Here is an 18316-nt window from a genome sequence, read left to right as displayed (position 1 = left end):
ATGGACTTCTTGTCAGAAGACGGATAAACATTTCCCCTATTATCCCTCATTTGCATTTCTTGCATATGTGTGACTTAATACTGTTCTGCCCATCAGTCAAGCCCGGAATAAAGGTGTAAGCACATCTGAATTGATTAAATATTGTGATCTTGGTAGAACATTGAGAGGGTTGTTTTTTTCCCCTTAACATAGAAAAGTGTGATATCAGGAGTAATTAAGAAAGGGTTTGCACACTGGAGTTGGAGAGGATAGATTGCATTACTTGTGAGAAAATAAAGAGCTGTGAGAAAGTCTAAAAGACTGAACTGAAACAGATGGGTCACCAGAAAGCTATGAACCAATCTCTCCTGTGCTGAACAAGCTCAGCAGGTTTTGGCAAGGGTTTTTGACACTGCTGGATGGGAGAAGTGTAGACAGAGACTAGAGATAATTTTCAGAGGGGGAGAGCCAACCGTAGTGCTAACAAGAAGTACCACTAACCATTCAGGACAATTTCTACAAATCTGATACTATGATGGGAACAATGAGAACATACATTTTTTGGGTAAATATGGCAATTTATCTCTGAAATTAATAATTATTCCCACCAGCATGTTTTGTCTGACACTATTTATCTGAAGTAGATTTTTATTCCTTCCCCATCTTCATTCCAGACTTTACGAACTGCAGGATTTACTATATTAGCCTGTTCTTTCTTTCCAGCATTTCAGATGAATAATATCACACATGAAGCATAACCCCAGGCTAAGAAAGTTTCCTGGGTCACACCTACAATACTGGCTTTGTCACTCCTATTTTTGTTTGCCTGTTGACCTCATTGCAAAATTGTGGTTTGTGTTACTTTACCAAAGAACATTGTAAAAATTCATTTGTGATACACTGGTGGTCTGTATGAAATTGATTCCTGCGTTCATTCGCATTATATCTTATTTAAATGGAAGAAAGCCTTCATTTTGGTAGCTTGGTTTCCGCAACTGCAAGACGAATACCTCTCTAGTTTTGCCTCACCCTCACACCACTCCTGCAGTACTTGCAAATGCTCATCTCTCTGCTGCTGCTACCTGTGGCAGGCACTGAGGGCCAAATGTTTGATCCTAACAACACAGAGAGGAAGGTGTGCTTCTTCCTCCAAGTGCCTTTTCTCCAGCAACCAAGCCAAGGGATTGCAAACGCCCATCTGATGTTTTATGGGCCAATAACACGAGCCCAGCTGGCGTGAGGGCTGCTGCCCTTGAGCAGCAGTACAGAAAAGGTAAGGTCGTTGTACACAGGTTGCTGATTTGCATACTTTAGTGCTTTTTGTATTATTTTCTGGTGATTATCAATGATAACACAGGCTTTCTCCCTTGTATTTCCACTGGTAGGGTTCAGAATCAGCATGAGCCTCTAAGAGTTGCTACAGGGACGGAGTCCCGCTGGACTAGGTGGCTTCGCTCACTCAACATCCCTCTGCCCTCTGACTTCTACTGAAGCCCACACCTGTTATGGAAGGGCCACAAAGAAACTTCTGATGAACTAGAAGGTACTTCGAGTTTCCAAGGAGAGGTCTGAGGGGGCCCCAAGGTATTTGCCAGGTCTGCTGATCTTCTTTTTGTCCTCTTTCTATCTTTCAGGTGTCCCAAGTTGAGGAGACACATCTCAAGCAACTCTTAGAAGAATGAAGGACCACTCTTACACAACCTTTCATCTCAGCTCTCCCTCCCTTTTCCTTTTTTTTCAAATGTGAAAGACAATGTTTAAAACAAAGCCCACTTAACACAAATAAATGTAAATAGGTGTACAAAAATTTGTATAAAAGTTAAATATAAATTACTGAAATATGGCAAAAGCATGATTTTTAGAAAATAAAAGTCTTTTTTTCTTTCTGTAGTTCTGCCGTGTTATTTTGAGAAATTTCCCCCCATGTGTGAGGGGACACCAGCAGATCATGTTAGCCCTTTTGTTTGGGTGCTGCTGAGGAAACTCTTATAGTAAGCTGGGTCTCCATCCTTTGGGGGCCAAATGTACTGTTCGTGTTTGAGTTTGTGACAGGCAGTCACAGGGCCTCAAGGAGCACTGAAGACAAAAGTTTTAAGCCGAGAAAGATGACAATCAAACAATTTTTGAGGTGAACACAGCTTCCTTTATTGAAATAGTGCCATTCCCCATGCTTCTCTTGAGTCATCAGAAAGCTCAGAAAATTAGCCTGCACTGTGTAGAAGCTACTAAAAGAAGGGAAAGCTGGATCTGACGTGAAAGAACTAAAATTTTGTACACAGGTATCAAAAAATCCAGATTCTCTGGTGAAATGGAGCACAGTAGTCTACTCTAAATGCGAACTGTAATATGAGAATATGTGTGACCGTAACTTCCCATACAATATTGCCCTTTTCATTATAAGCCAGGCATGATCTAAAAAAGAGAAGACAGCAGTCTGATCCCCAGGTTCACGGAGTCCACTACAGTCTTAGACGCCCCTTCAATAGACATTTAGTGTAAAAGGATGCCTAGAGTCTCTGTTCCTGGCTTCCTCTGCCACAGGCCATAATAAGCTCCCAGTTCTCATATTAAAATTGAGGTCTGCATGAAAAAAGTCCATGAAACACAAACTGCGATGAAGGGGAGGACAGGAGTGTTAGTATATTGTAATGACAGCTGTCTAATAGTAGCTATTAGGGAACTTACCGGCTAGTCCTGAGAAGTGAACGTTGTTCAGTGCTCCAAAGACAGGCAAAATACTCAAAGGTCCCTACCAACCTGAATAGCAAGAGCTTTTCTTCACCCAGTTCAGCTGTATTTCTAGCCACAGCTGATCTCCAAAGCTTCAGAGAAAGGTGAGTGCCTTGCTCTTCTTAAACAAGTATATGGTTCAACAGGTTAAAAAAAAAAAAAAAAAAAAAAAATTAAAAACATCGGTCTTATACTGTGACTAGCAGAAGCCTTGAAATTTGGGATACAAAAGTTGGAAGTGCTGTGTAGAGAGTAACCAACAAGTGACAGCAGCTGGGCTTCCTTACGGCAGTGATCACAGAGGTGACACTCCAAGAGGGACATCTCAGCTATTGGTGCTTAAGGCCTGCGTTGTCCTGGTTCTTCCCAGGAGTCATCCAAGCTGTTCTGTCCAACAGTGCAGGTTCTTCCATCCTGTTTAAAGGTCATGCCTTGGACCTTCTAACTATCAGCCTAACTTTATACTTTACTGATACCAATATCTCAAATAATACTACACTCTACTGGATATTTACCACCATGAAGAGACACGTTTCCTGCCTTTCCACCTTCATTCACCAGGCTATGCAGGCTGAGATTTTTTAGTATCCACTATGCTGTTTCTCTGCATTCCTTAATTTTTTTAATGAAGTATTTGAGGATAGGGGCACTATATGTCATGTAATGTTACAACTATTTTACTACAAAATAGTAATTAAGTGCAAAAATTTGTGTCTGAAACAAAACTTGAGCAGTATTTAAATCCATTTCCTTGTGTGCAGGTAGAAACACTGAGTATTTTTTTCCCCTTTCCTGACCAATGTTCTTTGAATTCTTTTAAAATACACTTTCAAAAATAAATCCTACAAAATTCTTAAGTAAAATTCTTTTTTCCAGTGTAGAATTTTTTTTTTTTTGAGGGAGTTGGTTTGTTGTTTCTTTTTTTTTTTTTTTAACTGGAAAGTTGGCATAGTACTTAGTTTTGCCATGCCCCACCTTGCAGAAAGATTTTATCTGTCAAAATTCAAGTTAGTCAAGTATTTAGTTCTAAGGCAAATCTTAAACTGACGCAGAAACAGAGCCTTATATACTAGAATTAAAAACTTGGAAAAAATCATATTAGTTGTCTTTGTTTATTGCTTGTTCAAAATGAAAATTTATAACTAAGTTGGATCTTCTTTTAAAATTATCATATAATTGAATTAATATATAGAAATCTTCTCCTATATGTTTAATTTGGGTTTGAGTATGTACAAAGCTTCCGCACATTCAGGGTTCTGAAAGAGATTTTCCTGTACTTAGCCAACTTATATTTGCCTCTTAAAGGAAAATACTGTTTTGGAAATGAAACTTTAAACTGTTTATGAGCTTTGAAATTTGGGGAGAATTTTGTCATGGGAAATTTTACAAAGCTATTTTCATGTGTGTTTATACTGAAATCTAATAGTTATGATAAACCTCTTAAAAAGGGTCATAACAATGTCATTCATCTGATTTTTAAAGGAAGCATATTGCTTGGTTTCAGCTGAGAGGGAATGTGTATCTCAACTATATCACTAGGACGCTAGAGTGTATAATTCATAGCTTGCAAAGTCTGAATAAACAGCTCATACTACCTGCAGCAGGTTGAGGAGTTGGTGCTGAATCCTTATAATTTTATATATGTATGTATTCCCTTTGGACTGATACGGGTTATTGAGATACTGTATGAGTTTTCAACTGCAATTCAATAAAATGGTAAATTGTAAGATATCCTTAATGAGACATTGCCTGATTTTTTTCTGAGGGAAAAATATTTGAGAATATAAAAGTTGGCATCTGCAGTATATGAACTCGCTTTTGCCCCTAGATGGATAGTGGAAACATATCTAAAACATATAGTGATATATTAAAATCTAATGTTCGTTTCGCAAATCACTTTATAAAAGTAAGTACAATTTCTTCTGCTGTTATGGTAATTTTTGGAAAATTGTGGAAATCTAGACAAATGCAGTAGCTTTTCAAGTACAAAACCTTGGGTCACACTGTGTAATGATCAAAACAATCAAGATGGACGTAACAGCCTCCAGCTCTTCTCAAACTTGGTATGTCATGTATCAGAAGTCATTACATGGTTTACTACAACGAGTACGAAAAACCACAGGAGTAAAAGCCCAGCTTTATAGTCTAACATGGGTGGACGGAAAAACTCACAACTCGGCTCATAATCTAGAACTATGCTTGATAAAAGCGTCAAAGTATTTTCAGGTGAGAATGTTAAAGTCAGAAATGTCAAAATCGATAGTGGGAAAATTTTTAATGTGTTAACTCGTAGACTTAAATATTTATCTGAGTTGTGCCACCATGACATTATATTTTTCATTTTATTTTTCAGTCTGGACTATCCTGATGGCATCATTACTAATGGAGTACTAGTGGTAATGTATATTTCTTAGTCTTTCCTGGGCTTGCCTAACAAACATGTTTATTTTTAACTCTGGAAACTTTGAGCTGTGTCCCAAAACCAGCACTATCAGCCACACTGTCCTGCTGAGAAAAAGGCTCCGTTGCTGGCACGAAGGATCACTGTTTTCTCACTCCAGTGCGATGCCACCTTCTGCAAAGGCATGCTGTGAGGCTGCTGTCAGCATGCATGTGCCACCTATTTTCTTCTATAAACTTGAATTTCCTACATTCCCATGTTACACCTAGAACTATCAAGAGTTAATGAAGAAAGTGATAAAACACTCATAAGAAAAGGCCCATGTTTCAGTACGCCTATCATTTTGAAAAGGCCTCATCTTCTTTACTTCCCTATCTCTCCGAGTTCAAGAAGGTCATGAGTTGTTCCTCTTTCAAATTTAGAAAAAATACCATGTCACTATTGCGCTCATGTTATCTGAAGACATAGTAATAGATAATAATTGTGTTGCTCATTGATCAACTGTAGGGGTTGTTTGAGAACAGTATGAATCACTTGCAATGACATTTACACTTCTCTCAATCATCATTTATCCTCTCTTGCTACAGGCACGCGAGGTTTCCTGTTTGGAGGTTAGAGTGGATACAAGGAAATTGAAGCAGCAATCCACAAGTGAGGTTATTGCTTCATTAACCTATTGTTTTTGTGTTGTGATTCAGTTGTTATAACAGATGTTGAAAAATTAATAATCTGTTGTGCATGTTACTCTAGCTGTGTCACATAGTACTCAGTTTTTGCCATGCCCCACCTTGCAGAAAGATTTTATCTGTCAAAATTCAAGTTAGTCAAGTATTTATTTCTAAGGCAAATCTTAAACTGACGCAGAAACAGAGCCTTATATACTAGAATTAAAAACTTGGAAAAAATTATATTAGTTGTCTTTGTTTATTGGTTGTTCAAAATGAAAATTTATAACTAAGTTGGATCTTCTTTTAAAATTATCATATAATTGAATTAATATATAGAAATCTTCTCCTATATGTTTAATTTGGGTTTGAGTATGTTCAAAGTTTCTGCACATTCAGGGTTCTGAAAGAGATTTTTTTTTTGATTGTTTGAGCAAAAATAGGATAGGACAAGGGGTAACGGTTTTAAAATAGAAGGGAGGTAGATTCAGATTGGATATTAGGAAAAAATTTTTTTACCATGAGAGTTGTAGAACACTGGAACAGGTTGCCCAGAGAGGTGGTGGATGCTCCATCCCTGGAGACGTTCAAGGCCAGGTTGGATGAGGCCCTGAGCAACCTGATCTAGTTGGAGATATCCCTGTTCCTTGCAGGGGGGTTGGACTAGATGACCTTTGAAGGTCCCTTCCAGCCCTAACCATTCTATGATTCTATAAGTTTAAATGCAAAATTGTATCAAAACGATCTGCACAAAATGCAAACCACAACCAAATCGGGACTTTGCCTGTAAAATGTAGCTCCAATAAATACAGCAGGACTCTTCACCAGTCTTTAAGTTCATTCAAATAAACAGTAACCTGCGTAAACCTGCTCATGGGGCAAATCTCAAAAAATTGTGGCTGTTTCAAGATAACTCACTACGAGAAAATTGTTTTTTATGAATAAAATGGTAGCAATGGCTCAGCTGATTATAGGAAGTTTCAAAATGAAACGTAACATGAGGAGGAAAGGCTAGTAATCTAAAATTATATACCTTTTTGTCCTGATCTTGCGAGAGAACAGCATACAATCTATCTGTAAACGTAAAGACTTTTCTGTGAAAGGAACACAAAACTTAAGGTTGACAGGTTGTTTCAGTCTTAGTGACATAAGGGCATATGTCAAGTAGTCTGCTTGTTTTTTGGGTTTGAACCATTTGACTCTTGTAGCAGACAGAACATGCAATAAAACATACACAATGAACCAGAACAGACTGACATCAAATAAATTACATTCTTATTCAATGTGAGTAATCCAAAATGCCTTTGAGCTGACACTCCTTTAAGTCTAAATCTTGGTTTTATTTATTCATGGAAAGCACCTACCAAATAGCATGCTACAGTATGTAGAAAATATGTGATTTGTGTATGTTAATGATTTACACAAATCCACCAATATGTTTTATATCAGTTTTCAGTCTGTTTTGGCCACCCAAGTTCTACGTAATCATCATGGTGTAAGGAAAATCAGACAAAAAGCATGCAGAGTAGAAGCGGATTTTATTTGTTATGTGTGTTTGCTTGGAATCGTTGAAATTCTCTTTGTTCCCTGCCTCTATGTTTAGGTCAAAAGCTTACGTTTACGGTGAAAGGGTCCCATGAAGGAAGCCAGAAGATTTTGCTGGACTCTGACCCCAGCCTTAGGATCATTGTATTTCACTGCGTCATAAATGACCAGACAAGACTGGATGTCATATTACCAGAAGAGGTATGTTCCCCTTCTGTATGTTATCATTAACCTCAATGAAATTAGAGGAAGAAATGGAACCAGTGAACTGAATTAGCCCTCTTAGAAGGAGAAGTTCTGGAGATGATAAACCTTTCATGTGTGCATCCCTACCACTTTTTATGTTGTTTCAGCTGGCAGATAAAAATGAAACAGAGAAATCTGAGGTCCTTTCTTTCCCTCTGAATTCACTCCCTTTGCAGAAGGAAATAATAGTAGAAGAGGTGAGTGCAGTAAACCTTTTGAAATAAATATTTTCAAAATGTTCTTAACATTGGCCTACAAGAAATAAAGTTACCAAGTGAACAAAATCTCTGTGCGAAATTGTACAGCTATTTATTGAAAATGTTTAAAATTGAGACTGTCATGTTCACTTTTAAGGAAGAAGGTGCTAATAGTTATAATAATATTAAAATTATACAAAATTTAAACCTGCATCCCAAAATTAGAATTAAGTGATTTCAAGGAACAAAAATGACAATCATATGCACATGCATTCCAAAACTTCTTTTTGGGTATTAAGGTAATTCCAGAACGGCTAGTAACTAAAAAAAAAAAAATAAAAAATCCAGAGTACGAGCTTAATTCAAATCCTAACTTGTCTAAATATTGATAGAGTGCTTTTGTATGTATTTTTTTTTTTTTCTTGTAATAAGGTAACTTGTGTCATTCTTGTTACTTCTTCTAAGTGTGCACACTGTGAGACGGTGTGGTGTAACACGCAAACTCGTGGCACTAACTGCCCCAAACAGACAGGCTTTTAGATGAGAGAGATTTCGATGCCAGAGCAGAGAGTGAGAATCTGATTAATTGTACCAAAATAATGTCTTTAGCCATACGAATTATTATTTGAGAGCCTCCTCTTTTACTGAATGAGCCTTGCCTGAGCATGAAGGAAAGAAATGTTTCAAAATTTGGTGGTAATTAGCTTTATTTTCTGGATTTCTAGGATCATTCCTTTCACTTGTGCTTGACAGCAAGGAAATGGTAAGATAGCCTCATTTTGTCCTATCATCCAGGATTACTGTAAACTAGTTATCTAGGTTTTTTCCTATGATAGGTGGAGAGATGAACACACACCACGTTAGTGCTTTGTTCTGTATTCATGTGGTGCCTCAGGTAAGTGCAACTCTGCTGCAGTTACAGGATCATGCAGTTCAATATGAGTTCATGAGCCTCGGTAGGTTTCTTCAGAGTAAATTAGCCTGTTTTATGACTACTATTCTTAAACATGAGTAAAACTACACTACTCATATATTAATTTTGTTGCCCATTTATGACAATAATCAGATCTGTGTAATGAGTGAAATAAATTAATTTCCTCTAACTTTGCAAAGTCATTAAAACACAGGGCAGCCTGGCTTCTGCCCCTTCTCCTGCTTCACGGGGCAGAATGGGAGCCGAGACCTGACCAGCTGCACCTCTGCCAGCCCACTTGCAGGGACAGAATCACACCAGGGATAGGTAAAATGGAAGGCAATGAGGTTTTATGGTACAGCTGAAACGTCGTATAGTTCTTCACAGCATCCTTATTGATTGGGTGACATACAGAAGGAAAGCAAGGTGGATTTTCAGATCATGGGAGCAGTTTGTGTAGATGACATTCAGAGCATAGGAAGAAGAGCTACCTGCTCAGTCTCAGCCCATAACAAAATATATTGAAATGTAAATCTAGCAGATACAGATTTATAGGGAAAGTAAGTGAGCAAGAGAAATTTTAATCTACCACTAAAAAAGTTGTTCGCTTTTATAAAATAAATCAATTGACCTTATTCTGTTTTCAAAACGAAATGGTGATATGCTAAATTTGCTAGAGCACAGAGAACATTAACCCTTGAAGCATTCATGTTTGTGAAATATTACTGAAAGCAATTTTCAGGATAGTTTGCTGCCACTGGAGGGTGATGTGACCCAGAATTTGGTCAATATTGAGTGCTCCTAGTAACAAGTGTATTTGTGTTGTTGAAGGCACAAAACATTACTTGCTATTTGATTGGTTTTGTACCTTTTTTCTGCAAATCTTTTGGCTTGTGCTTCACATTTCTCAAGGGAGAAAATTCATTGTGGCTGCCCATATGGAAAAAATGACAGGTATTTTTATGTATTTGCAGGATGAAGCTTGCAAATGCTTATCTAGAAATCTGTTCAGCGCCAGGTGAAAGGCTGGTTTCACAGGACAGAGGCTGAACAGGGGGTGATGCTGCAGGACTTGCTCTGCAGTTCAAGCTCCATCACACAGCTCATTAGGACCTTCACTTTAAACACTGTTAGTGAGTTATCAAAACCTGAGAACAGGTGATGGTGGCATCATTTGAGTTTTCCAGGATGTCATGGTAACAGGAACGGATACAGAAGAAAATTACTTCTGGAACTAGCCCTTTTGGTGATCCTTCCCTGGCTTGTGCATCTTGTCTTTGTGCCTGTGCTCACACCTGAAGGACCTTCGAAACTCCTCTTCATCCTCACTAATACTCTTTGCTGGCAATAGAAATGCTCCTTTTTCTTCTGTTCCTTGATCAATACATCGACTTGGAAATAGCTTGCGTTACAGATGATTTGTGGAGTTTACTGACTTACCTGCCCTACAGGTCTTGGAATCACCTATAAATGACATGTGCATTGATTTGTCCTGTTGTCTTTTCTAGCTCAGGAGACCTGGATGTGCGCTTAGGATTTAGCCTGTGCACGGAGGAGCAGGACTTCCTCCAGAAAAGGAAGAAATACGTTGCTGCTGCTCTGAAAAAGGTTCTTTGTCTGGAGGAGGATCTGAAAGAGCACGAGGCAAGCAGATACAGTTGCTGGTAGCAACTCCTGTCTGGGAATCGGGGCTTGGCTCACAAATTGAAACCACAAATAAAAACCAGTTTAATTATTTCTACTGTTCTGGAGCAGGCCTGGCCACCTAGGGCAAGAGATGAGCAAGAAGAGAAGTAGCTGGTTCATACAGCAGAGCAGGGAAGGCAGGATGATACATTTACAACCCCCAAAACTTCTCAACAGCTCCTCAATTCAACCCATTCCTGTTTATTCTTGATATTGCTCATGGGTCTCAGGAGGAAAATTTATAGTGGACAGACATGGAACAGCTGGGAGAGACTCCCTGGGAAATAGTGTGCCTTAGCTCAGTAACAAAGGCATGGTGGTGGTCATGGCATTTCTAAAGGATTTTGGGGGGAGCAAGCAAAAATTTTCACACAGACATCTGAATAAAAATACTTTGAGTAGTTTCTGCAGCAGAAAAGACGTATTGTTGGGAAAACTGACTAGTAGAATAATACTGTCTAGCCAGAAGAGAAGAGTGAATCTTACAGGACTGTTGAGTTGTATAAATGAAATAGCTGATTAAAAGTGTAGCTTTATCACTCTAGCCCCTGCTTCTGCCTCCATAATTCAGTCATAAGTTTTGTAACTGCTTATGCCTAGCTGGGTTGTTGAAAATCAGAAAAGTACAAACATACCAACAGGAAGAATCCTCTTCACCTGACAATTAAAAGAAATAGTGCTGTGGATATGGATAAGGTACAGATTGAAAAAAAAAAATCATATTCTGGATTTTAGAGCAGAGAATAATATAGGAAATAAAGGTTTCAAGAAAGCAGGAAAGAATATTTTTCCATAGCTGTCTAAGAGTTTCCCGACACGTAGAAAAGTGATGGAGGTGGTAAGACCAAAATGGTAATACTAAAGCCGTTTTCTGAAAAGGTCTAATTACTCTGGTTCTCCTATTCATGTATTTAACTTGAAAATTGTGGAAAAAATCCCCTCTACCTTGTTAACTGACTTACATTTGAACAACAAAATATATTATATAATTATCATTAGAATTTTAATTCGTAATGAAAAGGTTAGAAAACGTAAACCCCAAAATTTAACCTTTGGAAATGATTCTAATTTTAGTTAAGATAATCAGATTTTTCCTCATTATTGTTTTATAAAATTTCTTAATTTTAATTTCTTTTCAAGTTTACGGTAGGAAGAACATCTCTTTCATGGGATTTTTAAATTTCATAGAGTAGGAGAAATATTTGCTTCACGCTCTATTCATTGACTTTAGAACAGCAGATTGCTTGATGAAATTAGAAGCTAATACTTCTATAGTATTTATTATAGTATAAATAGACATTTTCCATAGAGCATGTAGGCATCCACACAACTCAAGATACTAACGGAAGCAAAGAGTGTACTTCATCAGGAAAAGATTTAGAGAAGAATAGTCTGTCTCTTCAATTACATTTGGACCTTGGGGAGAGGGGAGTCCTAACAATGACTGTGCTTCAGGACATAAAGTAATTAGTGGCCTGAGGCCAGGAAGGCTTCAGCTATTGTGTGGTCTGGCTGATTACAGGGTGCTGTTCATTCTTCTGAGACGCTGGTCATTGTTAGAGTCAGAATCACAGGTCCCTGATCTGCTCTGGCATGGTAAATCCTGTATTTTCTATGATGGCTTCTAATAATACACTTTGAGAAGAATTCCAGGGTGATGAGGTTGATTTCCAATTATATATTAAGTAAACAGCCTCCTGCCTACCTGATCTGAGTGGGTAAGATAAAAGCCTGCCTTCCTTCTCCTATCAGTCAGGTGGTGGCAACAGAAGCCTTTTGCAACAATCACATCCTTTTTGCACAAAGTATCATCACTGCTAATATCAATGCCTGTAACCTATTATCTGATTTCTGCAGTGAGAAGGATTGCTTGTCTCTAATACACACGTGGCTTTCGCTCCTTCTGCCTTCCTGTGCTGAACAGGTGCCGGTGGTGGCCATCACGACAACTGGTGGAGGGACGAGATCGCTGACAGCGATGTATGGCAGCCTGCTGGGTCTCCAGAAACTCAATCTGTTAGACTGCATTTCCTACATTGGTGGTTTATCGGGGACCACATGGTGAGAATGACCCAAACGAGGTTTATATTTGGACTCTCTTTGCTTAATGCTGTTGACTATTTGTACAGCACCATCAGCTTGTATGGCACTTGGTAAATCAAAAGCATTTCCATTTTCCCCACAATTTCCTCTGATTCCACCTAGAGCAAAGGAACAAAACATACTGAGTAGAAGATCATATTCATCAGCTGCTTTTGTGACCACACTGACACAGTCTATGCCTGATATTTTTATGTAAATGCTCTATTACTTTTTCATGTTGTATCAATTATACCTTAGACCAAATGCAACGAATTTGTCTTTAGACTGGGAATTGAAGAAAGATGGGAAGAAGATTTTATGTCTGCCATTTGCTGGTTATTCTCCCTTTCATTTTGGATTTAGAGTGCATCTCCCTCTGGTAAAAGGTGTATCTGGGGTTAGTGGAATTAGTACTGTCTCAGACAGTCCAACAAATGATGTCAGGTTACTGACCTCGGACAGACTGCAGCTACAGTTGCTCGTTATAAAGTGCTCTCTTCTCCCAGTGGGCATATGGCAGATGATGTCATGTTTAAAATAACTTAAGCATTTAATCATGTGGGTTCCAGGTAGCACCACTCTCCTATACCTGGTTGGAAGTGCTGACAATTTTTTTGCACCTAATTGTGTGTCAGTCATTTATGTAAGTCCAAACCTTAATGGCAGGTTTGTCTAAGTATTTGCTGAAATTCTTTTAACTCTCTGCATGTATACGGACATCTGAGTGTACCTGTCTGTGTTATGGTTTCAAGGAGGCAAGTAAGAATGGTTGTACTAGAACATGCCCAAGACCCAAGAACTGCCCAGTTCTCTTGCTGGTAGGAGCCAGTAGCAGATACTGGTAACAAATATGAGACTAGAGCAAACTAGTAGTGACTACTCCCTAGAATACTTCCCACCTTCCAAGAAATGTATTTTCTGAAGACTTGCGGAGTCTTTGTATTTAATAGCCTTAGGTGGACATTTTTGCTCCCTTGAATTTCTCAGATAATTTTTGAGCCCACATAAGCTTTTATCATCAAAACCAGGAAAGCTTGAAGGTTTTGTTTGCTCTTGAAATTAGAGTATTTCAGGTGTGTTTAGTTTCTGGTTTTGAACCTTGTATGAATTAAGAAACAGGCAAACAGGTTGCACAAAAGTTCTCTGAAGCCAAACCACAGCATTAGTTCTCTTTCATTATTTTCTTCTAACGTTTCTTCAGGACAATGGCAAACTTATATGAAGATGCTAATTGGTCACAAAAATATCTGGAGGACGCAATCAACGAAGCTCGCAAGCAAGTAACCAAATCCAAGATCTGTTGTTTTTCTTTGGATTGTCTTAAGTACTATTATAATGACCTGATGGAGAGGAGTAAAGAAGGACATAACACTTCTTTCATAGGACCTATGGGGGCTTGTCATGAATCTATGCTACATGATAAGGTATTACTCCTTTTCTCTAGAAACCTGATGAACTTCTATAACTATAAAGGAGAAGAAAATAAGTTCTGGGATGCCATTCAGTACTACTAATGCAAATAATTATTTTAGTGGTTGATTAAATTCTGTGTATTCAGATCCATTATTAAAACAGTACTTTTGCTTTAAAGTGAGGTTGGCCTTGAACTGAAGGAGCCATGGCATTGCAGTCAAAGGTGTTCTTTCTTAAAGTAAGAAACATCCTGAGAAAAAATTATTTGAAATGTAAACTAATCACTTTAGATATGAAATATTAGACTAGAAGACGCACTTAAAAATTGAAATAATGTACTTCATTAGCATGAATGAATATATGCATTTATAAAGTGGCTTAGTTATAGATTTCATAAGGAGATTATTCAAATAGCAGGAAAGACCATTCTGCAAATATGCTGTCAAGTTTTAAGAGCAAGTGATAAAACTGTTGGTACTTCAAAAATAGTATAACTTAAGTAGTTTCCATCTGGTTTATGTTTATACAAGGAAGTTTTAAATTGTTATATTGTTATTTGCAATACAATATATTCTTGCATATGGCTATACTTTAAAAGATATTAAAATACAATAAACTCTGCTCCCCAGCCAAGGAAAGTACCTTACCTTTCACTTAGTCACATATTTCTTCCTGTGAATGTTTTTTCCTTGCTGAATCTACAGTCAACCTCTATGCATATCTCAAAATCTAGTAACTCATATAGGGTGTAGCTGCTGCTTATTGGATACTTGCCAAGTTTGGAATATTCCATGGCAGACATTTCTGCACAGTCCAGTAAGCTGAGAATGGGAAGGAGAACCTGGATAAAGCTTATAATTCACACTATATTATTTCAAGTGCAAGTTGTTTTTCATTTCATTCCATTAACATTTTTTAATCAAAAACAGAAAGATGAACATAGACTCTCAGATCAGCGGCAGGCCGTGGATAACGGTCAGAACCCGTTGCCCATCTACGTGGCCATCAACCTCAAGTCCGGCTATAGTGCTCAGGCATTCAGAGGTAATGGTTATCATCCAAATTTCTTAACAACTTTATAATTTAAGTAATCTGAATTAAGACTAAGTGCACGTAATCAGCTTTAATAATACAACAGTCCTTTAATTTTAATCACAAAAAAGTTTTAAAATTTATGTAATAGTGACTAACACTTAAAAATAAAAAATCCAGACGTGTTTAGTCTTTAGAATTTGAGTTCTCTATGTTGCCAGAAGCAAAAATATATTTATACCACAGAAGATACCAAACTCACAATTTATCCTGGTCAGAAAAACCTTATAATGAAGCTAATTCTTATGATAGTTCCACATGGTCTTATTTTGAATAATTAAAGGGAAAACTTTGAATTTTTGGGTCCAGTGACAGGAAGATCACAATTTTCTCTAGTATTAATTTTCACAGTGTTTGTTTAATATGGTCAGCTGAGTACACGACAGCAGGTGAACGCTAAGCTCCCTGTCACTGGTGCCCTTAAGGGAACAAGCTATAACTGAGCAATATGTGCATTTGGGTAGGATCATCTGCAGAGAACGGTTATGATTTCATTCAGACCAGGGCACGAAAAGACGTATGCTCTCTCAGGACGATAGTGCTGCTATAGCTGGGGAACAGCATATTATGAACTAGCCAGTGTCTTTCTCATGATTTCTTCTTGCTCTCTAGTACTCTTCTGCTTAGCAATAGTTAATACATTATTGCCTTTTCATGATCTGGCTGCTGTCACCATAGAGTGGCTGGAGTTCACTCCCTATGAAGTCGGTCTCCTGAAATACGGAGCATCTATTCGTGCAGAACATTTCGGAAGTGAATTCTTTATGGGAAGGCTTGTGAAGAGGCTCTCAGAGACTCGGATCTGCTACATGCAAGGTGACTATTACTTAGAGGGAAAGGTGGCCTGCTCAAGAGGCAGCTGGTATGAGTGAGCAAGTGGTCTGAGGTGGACAGCCTTGGGAAGACACCAGCAAACAGGTTGAACAGGTGTGAGTTTGCATTAGACAAGACATATTCAGGAAGTATGCCCATGAAGATATCCATCCAGACATAAAGGGAGTATCCGAGGGGAAGGACTGCAGGTATGTATCAATTAAAATTCTTCCAAGACTACTCCATCAATCAGTTTCTATTCTCTCTTTCACATCACAGGCATGTGGAGTAGTATATTTTCCATAGATGCAATGTATGTCTGGAATTTGGCTACTGATTCAGAGGACTTCTGGTGTAGATGGACCAGAGACAGAGTAAAGGACATTGGTGAGATGTTTTGTTGTGTGTGTTTTTGGTTTTTTTTTTTACCACCGGTATATATTGTTCATATTCTATACAGAGGTCCAATGCCTAAAGAGATGCTGTTGAGGTCAGAGAGAGAGGTGTGGAAAGCAAAGCAGAGACGTCAGCTAAGTAATTTTTCTGCCTGATTTAGAACAACTAAACTGTGCTTTTTTGGCAAAACTTTGGCAAAGCTGTGTCTTTTTCTAAAGGACGTACAGACACAAAACCAGTCTCCAGCAGACATGTAGAAGTCATGTTGTATTAAGAACACATCTTAAGACCTTTACATTAGGATATGGTGCTCCTTGGCCACTAATATTATCAATAGAGAAACATATCTTGCAGAGGGCTTTCTCCCTGAAACTGCCCATGGAGAAAGCTCGCTCTTGCTGTTAATTGCACAGGAAACCTGGAGTGACTGGCCTCCTAATTTAGCTAGTGTTTGCAGCTGGGTGATGTTCACATGCTTTATGAAGGTGTCTTGTTCAAAGGCCAATGTTGTCCTCCTGCATGTTTTGGGACTCAGCTCTTCCCTGCAGCAGTAGAAGTGGGCATCGTTCGAGGAAGGCTGGAGCGGGAGGTGGTGCTTATTGCCTGGCAGCTTGCTGCCTGCAGGTAGCTGTCATTTAATTCACTGTCTGATGCTGAGTTTTATTTGGTAGCATAGACCTTAAGGGCTTATAACTATGTTTGATTTACGTTTGGGGTGGGGGATGATGACAACTGTGTTTATTGGTTACTCTAGTTTTTTAACATATTAATCCTTTCAGAAAATTGTCCTAAACTTGGAATTTGTTTCTTTCTTGCAGAGGAAGAACCCTTTCTGTCCATGAATCCCTATGAGGTAGACACATGTCTATTCACTCCCTCGAGTGCTCTCTCCTCTGCTCTGCGAGACGTCTTAACAGGACGCCCAACCATTGCACAGTATCCTAATTTTATCAGAGGCTTCCAGATGCATAGCAAGTACCTGGAGAGTGAAGGATTTTCTACCTGGAAAGGCACAGTAACACAGCATGTTTTTCAGTAACGTTTTGAGGAGGTTTAGGTTTGGGAATTCATTTAGGATTTCCAATGAGGAGGAAGAGACAAGACTGACTATTTCTGAAATTCCACATCTCCCTGCCACAAATGGAAGACATGGAAGCCAGATTTGAACAGCATTTCATTTTAGGGGGGAGTTGAGGGGTGAAATTAAATTTGGTTTTCTGAGGATTGTGCTTCAGTGGGCAAGGTGAGGTCAGCCTGAAGATGCAGGAGAGATCTCCCCTTTAGGGTCAAAGCTGCTTGAAGTGTCCAGGAAGGAAGGAAAGAAAAAGCTGTAGTGTATGACTCCTGTAAATCAGTGCTGCTAGTGAGTCAAAGGAAGGCAGGGAAAATGGAGGGCAAAATTCTCCATTCTTCCCTCTTTATCCTTCTGCAGAGGAGCAGTCAATCTTGGTTTTTATTTGTTGTAATGAGAAATGTTTGTGTTTCAGACACAGTGATAGATGCCTTCCCAAATAAACTAATGAAAACAGCAGACGATGAGCTCTCCCTGGTTGATACTGGTTTTTTCATCAATACCAGCTACCCACCACTTTTGAGATCAAAGAGGGAGGTGGACGTCATCTTGCATTTAAATTACAGTGGAGGGTCCCAGACACTGGTAAGAAAAGCCATGATATCTGAGATCTTTTTCCTTCATGGTCTTTTGGTCTCTGGCACTCGTCAGTTAAACCAATTGACTTTCCAGTACAGGAATGGGACTTATAGGATTTATTATTTAGATTATTAGGTGATTTGTTTCTCAGTAACTAAGAAGGATAGTAGAAGATAGTGGCAGATATAGACATTTTAAAGCCATCAAGGTCTTCACTGCAGTGGATCCAAGAGTATTTGAAGAGCTGACTGAGGAGCGTTCTGGAGCTCTGATACTGATTTTGGTTATCCTTGAACTGAACAAGTTACAGAGGCAATGGAAAGTCCTGACAATATTTTACCAGATTAAATGGGAAAACCTGTATGTCTCTGGGCCTATTTATCTTATATCAGTTTTAGGCAAATGTACTGGCTGATGCTGGAATTGATTAATAATGAAAAATAATATAATTAGTGTTCCATACATAATGAGAATAATATAAAAATATACATAGGCTTATAGTAAATA

General features: G+C 38.4%; 1 protein-coding gene across 1 annotated transcript in view; it reads left to right on the top strand.

Moving 5' to 3' along the window:
* The window catches only part of LOC104383246 (cytosolic phospholipase A2 epsilon), a 34346-nt gene that overhangs the window by 14302 nt on the left and 1728 nt on the right, over nt 1–18316 (top strand). The window contains exons 7-19 of the mRNA XM_086613674.1: nt 5063–5105; nt 5698–5761; nt 7379–7521; nt 7674–7763; nt 8489–8526; nt 10185–10320; nt 12287–12423; nt 13646–13868; nt 14787–14901; nt 15628–15765; nt 16042–16149; nt 16977–17168; nt 17646–17815. Coding sequence (XP_086469800.1) covers nt 5063–5105; nt 5698–5761; nt 7379–7521; nt 7674–7763; nt 8489–8526; nt 10185–10320; nt 12287–12423; nt 13646–13868; nt 14787–14901; nt 15628–15765; nt 16042–16149; nt 16977–17168; nt 17646–17815 — 1597 coding nt within the window. The remainder of the gene's footprint in view (nt 1–5062; nt 5106–5697; nt 5762–7378; nt 7522–7673; nt 7764–8488; nt 8527–10184; nt 10321–12286; nt 12424–13645; nt 13869–14786; nt 14902–15627; nt 15766–16041; nt 16150–16976; nt 17169–17645; nt 17816–18316) is intronic.

Source organism: Tauraco erythrolophus, chromosome 6, assembly GCF_009769465.1.
Source record: "Tauraco erythrolophus isolate bTauEry1 chromosome 6, bTauEry1.pri, whole genome shotgun sequence".
NCBI classification, from domain to species: Eukaryota; Metazoa; Chordata; class Aves; order Musophagiformes; family Musophagidae; genus Tauraco; species Tauraco erythrolophus.
The sequence above is the reverse complement of the archived record's forward strand: the minus strand, read 5'-3'. Positions and strand labels throughout refer to the sequence as shown.